Source organism: Poeciliopsis prolifica, unplaced genomic scaffold (genome assembly GCF_027474105.1).
Source record: "Poeciliopsis prolifica strain line A6 unplaced genomic scaffold, Auburn_PproV2 SCAFFOLD032, whole genome shotgun sequence".
Lineage (NCBI taxonomy): Eukaryota > Metazoa > Chordata > Actinopteri > Cyprinodontiformes > Poeciliidae > Poeciliopsis > Poeciliopsis prolifica.
The window spans coordinates 1680957-1693369 of NW_026562407.1; the positions used below are offsets into that span (position 1 = coordinate 1680957).

Consider the following 12413-nt stretch of genomic DNA (forward strand, 5'->3'; position numbering starts at 1 on the left):
CTCCAACATTTATAGGAGCTGTGACAAAAACATAAAAATGTACCTCATGTCAATTCTATAACTATTTGATAAGCTGAAGGGTTATTTTTACATCAATTTCTTGAAGTATAAGAAAGTAGATGTAGAACAAACATTTGTTAAATGTTAAGCTAACAGTTATCTTACCAGTAGCAACAGTGATGTTTACAGCACTGCTTCTAACATTCATAAACACACGGTAGAGTATGAATGTATATGTGGTTCCAGCAGTCAGAGATGTGACTGTATGGTTCACTGGTCCATCTCCATCTGGTGCTGTGATGAATGTCTCTGATCCATTAAACTGGAGAACAAAGCTGGTGTTGTTGTCGCCTTTATTCCACTGCAGAGTGATGCTGGTCTCATTTTGTTCTGATGCTCTGAAGCCCTCAGCATTTTCAGGAGCTGAGAAAAACAGTGAGATTTAGAAATGATTCATCATAAAGTCACTGATTGTGTCTACAGAAATAAAATTACTGTTTTAACATCTGAAGTTATTTGATTAATTGTTTCTCCAAGGTTTAAGATTAATTTCTCTACCATCAGTTACTAAAGGGTTTGTTTAAAATTTGGATAAAAGTAAATCTCACCAGTCACTGCAGCAATGCTGACTCCACTGCTTCTGATGTTCTCAAACACAGAGAAGAGAGTGAATGTATATCTAGTTCCAGCAGTGAGAGATGAAACTGTCAGTAGTACTGGTTGTTGTCCAGCAGGTGCTGCTATAGTCAACTGTGTTTCATTATGTAGGAGGATGAAGCTGACATTGTTATTGACAATTTCCCACTGGAGAGTGATGCTGGTCTCATCCTGTGTCAGTGGTGTGAAGCCTTGTGCGTTTTGGGGAGCTGCAAGAAATGAATACGAGATAAATTATGTCTTCAGTTCATTGCACTTCGTTAGTGGAATGACTTTCTCAAAATCATCGTTAATTGATGTCATGAAAAATGTCATGACATAGAAAAATTGTTGACCTTAGTTGTGAATGAATTAATGTATTTAAATCATACCAGTGACAGCTGTAAGTTGTACTCCACTGCTTCTGACGTTCTCAAACACAGAGAAGAGAGTGAATGTGTATTTAGTTCCAGCAGTGAGAAAAGAGACTGTGTGGTTCACTGGTCCATCTCCATCTGGTGCTGTGATGTTTGTCTCTGATCCATTAAACTGGAGAACAAAGTTGGTGCTGTTGTTGATTTTATTCCACTGCAGAGTGATGCTGGTCTCATTTTGTCCTGATGCTCTCAAACTTTTTGCATTTATAGGAGCTGAAAAATAAATATCAGGGGAAAAAAAGTCAAATTTCTTCACAAGCTTTATCCTCCAAATGATAGCATCTATGAAAAATATTGTGATAATGGTACAATGTATCCCACAATATAAATATGTGATTCTAACTTTTAAAAATAAAAAAACTATATTTTATCAAAATTTTACATAATAAAACAAATGTAGAATAAAAACCATTCTGTTTTGTTCAATAACTGAACCATAAGATAAAGTTGAGAGAGGAGTTTATGTTGATGTTTGTTGTCTGAATGAATAGAGATATTTTTAATTTTTCAGTGTCATCTTCAAGATGATGTAAACACAATTATAACAAAGAATTTTCTAAAATTGAACTTAATGATTCCTCTCAAACAACAAATATTATGTTTACATAAATGCATTTTTAGGTATCTCTTCATCTAGATGTAGTTGTTGTCTTGGGATGTAGAGAAATACAAATTTATTCGGAAACCAGTGACTTCTTGCATATGAATAATATTTAAACCCTGCTTATTCAATGTTTTGCTTGATCACTGTTTGCTCTAATTACATCGGATGGAGCAAGTTCAGCAATTTCTCAAAAGATTTGTTGGTAATATTTTGTCCTTCAAAAATTTAAAGCGGCCATGAAATGAAGTAAACATTTTTAACAGTTTGTTTTTGTCCTTACCAGAAGCAGCTTGAACTTGTACTCCACTGCTTCTGACGTTCTCAAACACAGAGAAGAGAGTAAATGTGTATCTAGTTCCAGCAGCGAGAGACGATACAGTGTAGTTCACTGGTCCATCTCCATCTGGTGCTGTGATGTTTGTCTCTGATCCATTAAACTGGAGAACAAAGCTGGTGTTGTTGTTGCCTTTATTCCACTGCAGAGTGATGCTGGTCTCATTTTGTTCTGATGCTCTGAAGCCCTCAGCATTTTCAGGAGCTGAGAAAAACAGTGAGATTTAGAAATGATTCATCATAAAGTCACTGATTGTGTCTACAGAAATAAAATTACTGTTTTAACATCTGAAGTTATTTGATTAATTGTTTCTCCAAGGTTTAAGATTAATTTCTCTACCATCAGTTACTAAAGGGTTTGTTTAAAATTTGGATAAAAGTAAATCTCACCAGTCACTGCAGCAATGCTGACTCCACTGCTTCTGATGTTCTCAAACACAGAGAAGAGAGTGAATGTATATCTAGTTCCAGCAGTGAGAGATGAAACTGTCAGTAGTACTGGTTGTTGTCCAGCAGGTGCTGCTATAGTCAACTGTGTTTCATTATGTAGGAGGATGAAGCTGACATTGTTATTGACAATTTCCCACTGGAGAGTGATGCTGGTCTCATCCTGTGTCAGTGGTGTGAAGCCTTGTGCGTTTTGGGGAGCTGCAAGAAATGAATACGAGATAAATTATGTCTTCAGTTCATTGCACTTCGTTAGTGGAATGACTTTCTCAAAATCATCGTTAATTGATGTCATGAACAATGTCATGACATAGAAAAATTGTTGACCTTAGTTGTGAATGAATTAATGTATTTAAATCATACCAGTGACAGCTGTAAGTTGTACTCCACTGCTTCTGACGTTCTCAAACACAGAGAAGAGAGTGAATGTGTATTTAGTTCCAGCAGTGAGAAAAGAGACTGTGTGGTTCACTGGTCCATCTCCATCTGGTGCTGTGATGTTTGTCTCTGATCCATTAAACTGGAGAACAAAGTTGGTGCTGTTGTTGATTTTATTCCACTGCAGAGTGATGCTGGTCTCATTTTGTCCTGATGCTCTCAAACTTTTTGCATTTATAGGAGCTGAAAAATAAATATCAGGGGAAAAAAAGTCAAATTTCTTCACAAGCTTTATCCTCCAAATGATAGCATCTATGAAAAATATTGTGATAATGGTACAATGTATCCCACAATATAAATATGTGATTCTAACTTTTAAAAATAAAAAAACTATATTTTATCAAAATTTTACATAATAAAACAAATGTAGAATAAAAACCATTCTGTTTTGTTCAATAACTGAACCATAAGATAAAGTTGAGAGAGGAGTTTATGTTGATGTTTGTTGTCTGAATGAATAGAGATATTTTTAATTTTTCAGTGTCATCTTCAAGATGATGTAAACACAATTATAACAAAGAATTTTCTAAAATTGAACTTAATGATTCCTCTCAAACAACAAATATTATGTTTACATAAATGCATTTTTAGGTATCTCTTCATCTAGATGTAGTTGTTGTCTTGGGATGTAGAGAAATACAAATTTATTCGGAAACCAGTGACTTCTTGCATATGAATAATATTTAAACCCTGCTTATTCAATGTTTTGCTTGATCACTGTTTGCTCTAATTACATCGGATGGAGCAAGTTCAGCAATTTCTCAAAAGATTTGTTGGTAATATTTTGTCCTTCAAAATTTAAAGCGGCCATGAAATGAAGTAAACATTTTTAACAGTTTGTTTTTGTCCTTACCAGAAGCAGCTTGAACTTGTACTCCACTGCTTCTGACGTTCTCAAACACAGAGAAGAGAGTAAATGTGTATCTAGTTCCAGCAGCGAGAGACGATACAGTGTAGTTCACTGGTCCATCTCCATCTGGTGCTGTGATGTTTGTCTCTGATCCATTAAACTGGAGAACAAAGCTGGTGTTGTTGTTGCCTTTATTCCACTGCAGAGTGATGCTGGTCTCATTTTGTTCTGATGCTCTGAAGCCCTCAGCATTTTCAGGAGCTGAGAAAAACAGTGAGATTTAGAAATGATTCATCATAAAGTCACTGATTGTGTCTACAGAAATAATATTACTGTTTTAACATCTGAAGTTATTTGATTAATTGTTTCTCCAAGGTTTAAGGTTCATTTCTCTACCATCAGTTACTAAAGGGTTTGTTTAAAATTTGGATAAAAATAAATCTCACCAGTCACTGCAGCAATGCTGAATCCGCTGCTTCTGATGTTCTCAAACACAGAGAAGAGAGTGAATGTGTATCTAGTTCCAGCAGTGAGAGATGAAACTGTCAGTAGTAATGGTTGTTGTCCAGCAGGTGCTGCTATAGTCAACTGTGTTTCATTATGTAGGAGGATGAAGCTGACATTGTTATTGACAATTTCCCACTGCAGAGTGATGCTAGTCTTATCCTGTGTCTGTGATGTGAAGCCTTGTGCGTTTTGGGGAGCTGCAAGAAATGAATACGAGATAAATTATGTCTTCAGTTCATTGGATGTTGGTCTGAGAACGACGATGAGATTTAGCAATGTTTCAACATATAGTCACTGACCTTGTATAGAAGAAATAATACGGTAACACTTTATTTGACTAATTGTGAATAGGACTGACATGAATGTCATCAACATGACACAAAACCCGTCTTGAACTTTCTGCTTTTTATACAATTATTCCATGTAACACTTTCTCAAAGGTTCAGATCTTAAGTCACATCTGTCAGTACAAAGCCAGAATACCATTTTTATAATATAAATATGATAAATCATTCTATCAACAATATTTATTGAAACAAATTACCTAATTTATGCTCATTAATATCCTTTGCTTTAATAAAGTTTAAAGGTAATTTTGTTTGGTGAACCTCTTTCACTATTTGTCATAATGAAATGGTTGGAAAACTTTTAACATAAAGGAAGAGACACTGGAGGAATTGGGGGGGGGAAACACATTTAGAGCCCTAGAAAATCTATAAAACATATTAATAATTTAACAAAAACAAGCAAGGCAACAAAACAAAATGTGTCTTTATAGCTAGTGAAACCAAATAATTAACTTTGAACAGCAAATTTCATTATTGAAACAAACATATGAAGAGGATAATTCTCTTAACAAGGAATCACCTCTGCAAATCCAGTATGTATAACTTAATGCACTAGTATTTGTTGTTGCATAATAAAGCTCTCAAAAATGCAAAACAAAAAAGCAGTAGGTGTTGGTAGGTGAAAATAGACACAGTGAGATAAATGTTCCAATTAAGCTTTAAATAACCACTTAAAGCTTTAAATTATTCTAATGTAGTATTTTAAATTAGTGCACAAATTGAAGTTGACAGACTATATCTGTGCATAGACGATCTCATCATAAATCTGAATTCATTAAACAATTTAGATTTCTGACAAACCACATTAATTATAAACAAATAACCAGAGCTTCTTTTACTGAAATGAATACCAGCCATTTCTTTATAAAACAGTATAAAGTTGTTGTTTTTGTTAGGATAGAAAATAAATTATTTTAAAGAGATTATTGTCGATACTCTTAGATGATGTGACTATTATTTGTGTAGAAGCAAAGGCATAATCCAAGAGGCAAAACACAGTAATCAATAACTGATTATGTCCATACATCAAAAGCTATTTCACTAATAAAAGTTATTCGAGGTGTGTTTTAGTTTTGCTTTAACATCAGATAAACTTTGGCACTCTAAGGAAACTGCTGGCAGTTTGCCATCTACAGTCAGTTGAAGAGTGGAAAATGATGAATAACTGCTCAGGTTTTTGTTTTAAACTTTGTCATGGAGCTAATATAACGAGGCAATTACATTGTGGAAACTTTGGGACTTTTAGATTCCTAGAGGGATACATTATTTTTACATCTTGAAATTGCTTATTTTCCTCAGCTCCATGAGAGTCATTCTCATATTCTTCTGTGAAAGTCCTTCACGCTTATCCACAGAACTGAACCACCATGTAATAATGCCCAGAATTTTTTAATCCAGTTCTCATCATATTCATTATTATTGTCTTTCATAAACCTTTATTTAAGCTTTCTCCTCAGAGCAATCATGAATTTGGATAGAGCACCGTATCAAAACCATTACAGACACAGAAGAACAGGGAAGTGCAGTTCAAGCTTTCGATGGGTGGAGAAACTTAATGATGGAAAAGTTTGCGTGCAATGCATTCTGAAGAACTTGTATTTCTACGAGTATTTTTAACTTCCTGTTGAACAACTAGCAACGTGGTACAATATACTGCAGTTCAGAACTTTTGTTGCTCTCTGTCAGCAAAGAATCAAGATTACATGTAAAAATTTACTGTCTACCGTCAGAGTTCCTTCATTATGCCCTTGCCTTTACATAAGTATAAATATATAAACATAAACACTTAACCACTTAGAAACAAAAATATTATCAAAAATAAAGATAATTACATCTTTATTTTCCAATTGGTCCTGTTGGTCATAATGTGTAGCTATGGGAAATGTATCAATAGTGTTGATAGGCTACCAAGCACTGGACAAGTTTTAATAATTATTATAGTTAATTCTTGTAGCCATTTATTGGCAAACTTATGATCAAATTCTTCTGAGCAGGGGAAAAAAATCATAATTACAATTGACAAACTTCTCATTTAATTTATATAACTTTTATGAAAAATAACTTACCAGTGATCTACATAATTTAGTGCATGCAGTCTTAAGTAGACGTCACATTCAAGGATGTGAAGTTTACATGTTGAAACCTGTTGCCCATTTTCTGGCTGCTTTGTTGTTTTTAAGCAAATTTCACTACTTTGAAAATTGTTGCAAAAGAAAAGTTTGTTTAAACTAGGATGTTGCTCTCTTAGTTTCACACTAAAACCTAAAAACATATACACTCTCTCTCTATAGTTAAGATATTGCTATATTACATGGAATTTGAAAACAAACAAAACTGCACAAATATTCAATTAAAACCATGTGGAAATTAAGTTAAGAATCATACCAGTGACAGCAGTAAGTTGTACTCCACTGCTTCTGACGTTTTCAAACACAGAGAAGAGAGTGAATGTGTATTTAGTTCCAGCAGTGAGAGACGAGACTGTGTGGTTCACTGGTCCATCTCCATGTGGTGCTGTGATGAATGTCTCTGATCCATTAAACAGGAGAACAAAGCTGGTGTTGTTGTTGATTTTATTCCACTGCAGAGTGATGCTGCTCTCATCTTGAATGGATGACCTGAAACCTTCTGCATTTCGAGGCTCTTTGGAAAAAAACAAAAAACAAAGAAAAGATCACAAGTGACTCCATCATGTCACAACAGTACATCTGACAAGGAACATAAGATATATTAAAAAAAAGAAAGAAAAAGTATACTGAAAACATCTGTTAGTTTCACTGTAAAACATAAAGGTCTCAGAACAACAGGTGCAGCTTTTGAAAAATAATTAAACTTATTTCTCTTACTGGTAACTGCTGCAATGCTGACTCCACTACTTCTGACATTATCCAACACAGAGAAGAGAATGAATGTATATTTGGTTCCAGCAGTCAGAGATGTGACTGTATGGTTCACTGGTCCATCTCTATCTGGTGCACTGATGTTTGTCTCTGATCCATCAAACTGGAGAACAAAGCTGATGTTGTTGTTGATTTTATTCCACTGCAGAGTGATGCTGGTCTCATTTTGACTTGATGACCTGAAGCCTTCTGCTTTGGCTGGGACTGAGAGAGAAAGTTTATCTTTACTTAGAGACTACATGAAATAAAAAAATAAAGAAACGTAAGTCAAACTTCACTTATATATTTTATGCCTTAGAATTGGACTTTTCTGCAGAATGAAAACTGCAGCTGTATCAAAGATCTTTATTTTTCCCTTCATATATATAAAAAAAAATCATTATGAGACTCTAAAAACATGTTTATTTGAAATTGAAAACACCTTTACCTGAAGCTCTTAATATTTTGTCTGTATAATTTTTTTGTGGATTTTTTTTATTCCATGGACAACACAGAAATATTTGTCTCTGCTGTTTTTAAAATTTACATTTATTTCAATGTCTAATTTAGTGTTTTTGTTTATGTTTTGTAAATGCAATCTTGCATCTCAATGAGACAACCTGTGCTGACGTCAAATAAAAAAAAATAAATAAATAGAAAAAATTCCAAAAGTTTCAAAGAGAATGTAAAGCATGAGTTTACAGTTTTAGTATATGAGCAGTCAACACATTTGCTTCTTATGCTAAAGACAAATATATAGTAAGAGTTACTTGGTTTGTAACAGATGAATGGAAAACTCTGGGTGCAGTCTTCATCCAACCATTTTCCCATGTCGCTGAATGAAGCAGCAACACACTGACTGTAGTCATTGTCTGGCTGACCGGTCGCCCAGTGTTGAAACAGGGAGGGGCTGCTATCTGACCACAGCTTTTCCCGATAAAGCCCAATCCACACTTCAATGCCACCTAGTAGTGTTCTGATGTTATTATTTTCTGCTTGATTTCGTATACTGTGAAGAAAATTACAGAAAAAAAAGTGGGAAAAGAAAACTCATAGTGCTAAGTAGTACATATTTATTTTTTTAGATATATATTTTGCTTTTATTACCTGGCTAGGTCAATATAATTCTCTCTGCAGAATCGCTGAGCTTCGGTCCAATTCAGTGATTGGGTACTGACAAAATAAGACGGCGAGCCACCGACTATACCTGCAAATAAAACAGACTGATGATTAGGAATGCTTGAAATTTACCAGTCAAGTTAGCAGTAAGGGAATAAAGAGAAACTAATGCCATCACGTGGCTTTAACCAGAATTAAATGAGCAAAGATAGAAACAATATTTCCTCCTTTTCCCCATGACCAACATTTCAGTGTTCAGGACCTTTTATATCACAAAATATAGTGTAAACTGAAAGAAAATCTTACCGGTGTAACACAAAAAACGCCTTAGGTCCGAGCACTGACGGTCATCCCATCCACCCAAATGCACGCTGTCACTTAAAAACCTAACACAGTGCTGCTGTCCCCCCAAGTCATTGGGTGAGCCAGATATCCAGTTCCTAAATGTATACTCTCCAGCTCCATAGAAGCTGCTGTCATTCAGGGACCATTTCCAGCTGTTGTACAACTCATCATAGAGACCTATCCAAGCATTGCCTGTTGAAGAACAAAGTTTCAAGTTGTCAGTGAGCAGCTGTGAAGATTCATCTGAAGGAGAATTTTATTTATTTATATACATATCCAGGATAAGGTCTGTGTCTGAAATGTTTAAGTCTGCAGTGAGTGTTAAGAATCTACCTGAATAGCCAGTATTTGTCCTAAGAACAGCATCAACGTCGGCCAAGTTTTCAATGGTGGCCAGATCGGTGTAGTCCTGTCTGCAGACACTCTGGGCATTTGTCCAGGTTTGTGCAGAGCCTACAAAGTAGTACTGACGAGTTTGGGCAAAGGCAATGCTGAGGAGTGCACCTAAAATAAAACATATTGAGTAATGCATAGCTGATATATGAATGCATTCACTGGCCATTTTATTCAATGCACTTAACACAAACAGTGATTCAGCCAATTACGTGGCAGCAAGGCAATGCATTTAGGTAAATTTGGTAAAGAAAAGCTACTGATTGAGTTAGCTGACAGATTGTGAACTGTATGGATTAGTATGAATATGTTCCATCCTAGAAAAATATCTGCTTTAAACTTTGGGTACTCTGAAGAGTTACAATAGTTATCACAGTTTTTTGTTGTTGTTGTTTTCAGATCACTGAAACCACCAATAGAAATAAAGAAAACTAGGGAGCTAGTTTTACATCCTGAGATGATTTACTGCACTTATTTTCTCAATCATACTTTACTTTTCAATGTACAATTAAATTCTTGTCATTAGTTGTGGTTTTACAAATGATTGAAATTTTACAAAAAACTAATTAGCTCTGAGAATTTGATCAACTCTGAGTATACCACTTAAAAATAAGTAAAGTTTTTTTTTACATTTACTTTTTCATGAACAATCCTTTATTTTGAGTTTCTTACAGAAAGTATTTAGAAGAGAAAATTTTGGTTTTATTTATTTTTATGCTTTCCTTGTACAATCTCCCTATTTGTAGGAATGCTGATGATTTCAAATGAAAATGCAACAAAATACAGCATAAAGCAGAAAATGAAAACAAAAAGGTACAAACCTGTGAGTCCCAGGTAGATCAAGCTCAAATCCATGGGTCAAACGTTTAAAAAGACCAATAATCAAGTTGAGTTTTTTTTAATGGTCAGCCACTGAATTCATCTTATGAAGTCGTTTCACATCTCAGTCAAGCCAGCAAAAAAAAAAAAGAATTAAAAAAATCTAGATACTCAACATTAAGATTTTTAAATGAATCTTGTTCATTTTAAAAAGTATTAACTTTTTTGCTACTAAAATTGTCCCAACAGAAAATGCTACACACCCAAACAATGAGGAGACGTGTGCTGCAATGAACCAAAGACACTCATGAACACAAACTTCAGGCGCACTGCGTTTTTACAACTGTTAGAGAGCCGAGTAACAAAGAAACACGTCTGATTAGTTTTGTGGATCCTAGGAACTTTTTGTAAAGATTGTTCCTCGTTCTGCAGTCATAGGCAGGAATGAGGATGTGTTTGAACTCAACTCTTGTGAAAATTTAAATTGTTATCCTTGTTGTCACTTCAGGCACATTGTACTATCATTTACACAACTGAATAAAGTTCAGTTGTATTCCAAGCTGCAAAGCTTCTTGTTAATATGCTAACAAAACCAATGATGAATTTGACAATCAGTGGATCAATATCTTAAAAAATGCTCAGAAATCATATTCATTTGAAGATAAATTTTATTACACCAGGTTAAAGGATAAATCTAGCACATTTACAAGGTAGACTTATGTCTATAGATCCATTTTTTAAGTAAACAATTATAATAAATTCATAAACAGTAGAAAGGTCTCCTGACACTCCAGCTCAAACCTACAGTCCCAATAAAATGTGAAATCTCACTTAGCGATTCTCAATAAACCTTTACTGAAGGGTGTTTGGTTTGTTTGTTTTTTGTGTGAATTTCTGAATTGGCTTTCTTATTAGGCATTGTGTACATGTTGGACAAAGCCAAAACTCCTTAAAAGAGATTAACAAATTACAGCGAACACATTGGTAACTTGAATGGAAATCTGACAAAAAGAACAAAAGGATTACTCTGCATTGGCGTAATCAAAAGAATGAGGAACAGCTGGAGGAAAACCACAAGCAAAGGACAGATGAGTAAATGGAAAACACCTGAGCTGAGGAGGAAGCCGAGCTGAAAACGTAATCAAACAATGAGAAAAATCATAAAACTAACACAAGTAGAGATAGAAACATCAACATAAGTCTAAAGGCACAATAAATAATAAATTCTAATTAAGGCAGCAATTTATTTTTTGCATTAGTCAGACTGAAGATATTGTTTTTCCTCCATGCTTTGTAGTTAAGCCGCTCCAAGAAAAAAAAAACTATAGGCTACTTTCTGGTTTTTAATTATGAAAGACATCACAGGAACCGTGTTCCTACATTTTTCCATCTTTATCGTTCTTGTAGTTATCAGTTTTAGCCACCAGAGGGCATAACCTCGCTATTCTGAATGTTGCGAGTCCTTAGCAGGGCTATCAGTCTCACAAGCTACAATGCTGACAACAGAATGTTGATCAAAACAGCCTTAAAAAAGCAAAGTGAACTTCTACGAACTCTAGAAGTTCACTTAACAAAACTTCTCTGCTTTGTTACGTGATGGCTTTCATTTTAAAATTATGCTCATCCTCATTCTTGTACTGTCAGGTGTGCTGACAGCTGGCAAAAAGTAACTCCTCCATGAATGCCACACCCACCTGCCATACATTTAATCATGCAGAGCATCTCAATACTTTATTTATATGTACCTTGCAGCTTATGTATGTTACAAAATGTTATTTCAGGCAGCTACAATATATGGTTCCCAATTCAAAACTTTGTCAAATAAATAGCAAATGTTTTCAAACTTACATGATTTATTGTTTATGATGAGAGGAATAAACACAGTTAAAGAGCTGCACGTAAATTAATTTGTCCCCATTTTATGGAGGGGGAACAGATTATTTCAGGCACCTGAACTATCCATTCTCTCCTCTCCTCCCCCCATCATTTTGGGAAATAAGGAGCAACTTTTTCCAAATGCTCAAAACTTGTTATGTGTGATAGCATGTCATATACTAGAAATTTGCTTAATCCAGTAATCTGTCATGTTTTAAATTAGAAGGGGGTTTACCACAAAGTCTACGCTCACATCTTTGCAGGAAGTCTTAATTTTTGTGCCCTGCTGTCAGCCAGCTAGGTCCCATACCTTTATATCAGCAGTGCGCGTCCCGACACAGGGGGGAACAGAATTTTGCTCAAGACCTCTTCTGATGCTATTCC

General features: G+C 34.9%; 1 protein-coding gene across 1 annotated transcript in view; it reads right to left on the reverse strand.

Moving 5' to 3' along the window:
• The window catches only part of LOC129373197 (tenascin-X-like), a 32709-nt gene extending 22519 nt beyond the window's left edge, over positions 1 to 10190 (reverse strand). Inside the window, exons 1-15 of the mRNA XM_055050971.1 lie at positions 10157 to 10190; positions 9276 to 9446; positions 8904 to 9134; positions 8586 to 8685; positions 8249 to 8487; positions 7446 to 7703; positions 6985 to 7242; positions 4192 to 4449; positions 3939 to 4006; positions 3749 to 3884; positions 2821 to 3078; positions 2576 to 2658; positions 1958 to 2093; positions 1210 to 1286; positions 609 to 648 (exon numbers count right to left, since the gene is read on the reverse strand). Coding sequence (XP_054906946.1) covers positions 609 to 648; positions 1210 to 1286; positions 1958 to 2093; positions 2576 to 2658; positions 2821 to 3078; positions 3749 to 3884; positions 3939 to 4006; positions 4192 to 4449; positions 6985 to 7242; positions 7446 to 7703; positions 8249 to 8487; positions 8586 to 8685; positions 8904 to 9134; positions 9276 to 9446; positions 10157 to 10190 — 2347 coding nt within the window. The remainder of the gene's footprint in view (positions 1 to 608; positions 649 to 1209; positions 1287 to 1957; positions 2094 to 2575; positions 2659 to 2820; positions 3079 to 3748; positions 3885 to 3938; positions 4007 to 4191; positions 4450 to 6984; positions 7243 to 7445; positions 7704 to 8248; positions 8488 to 8585; positions 8686 to 8903; positions 9135 to 9275; positions 9447 to 10156) is intronic.
• Between the last annotated feature and the right edge of the window lie 2223 nt (positions 10191 to 12413).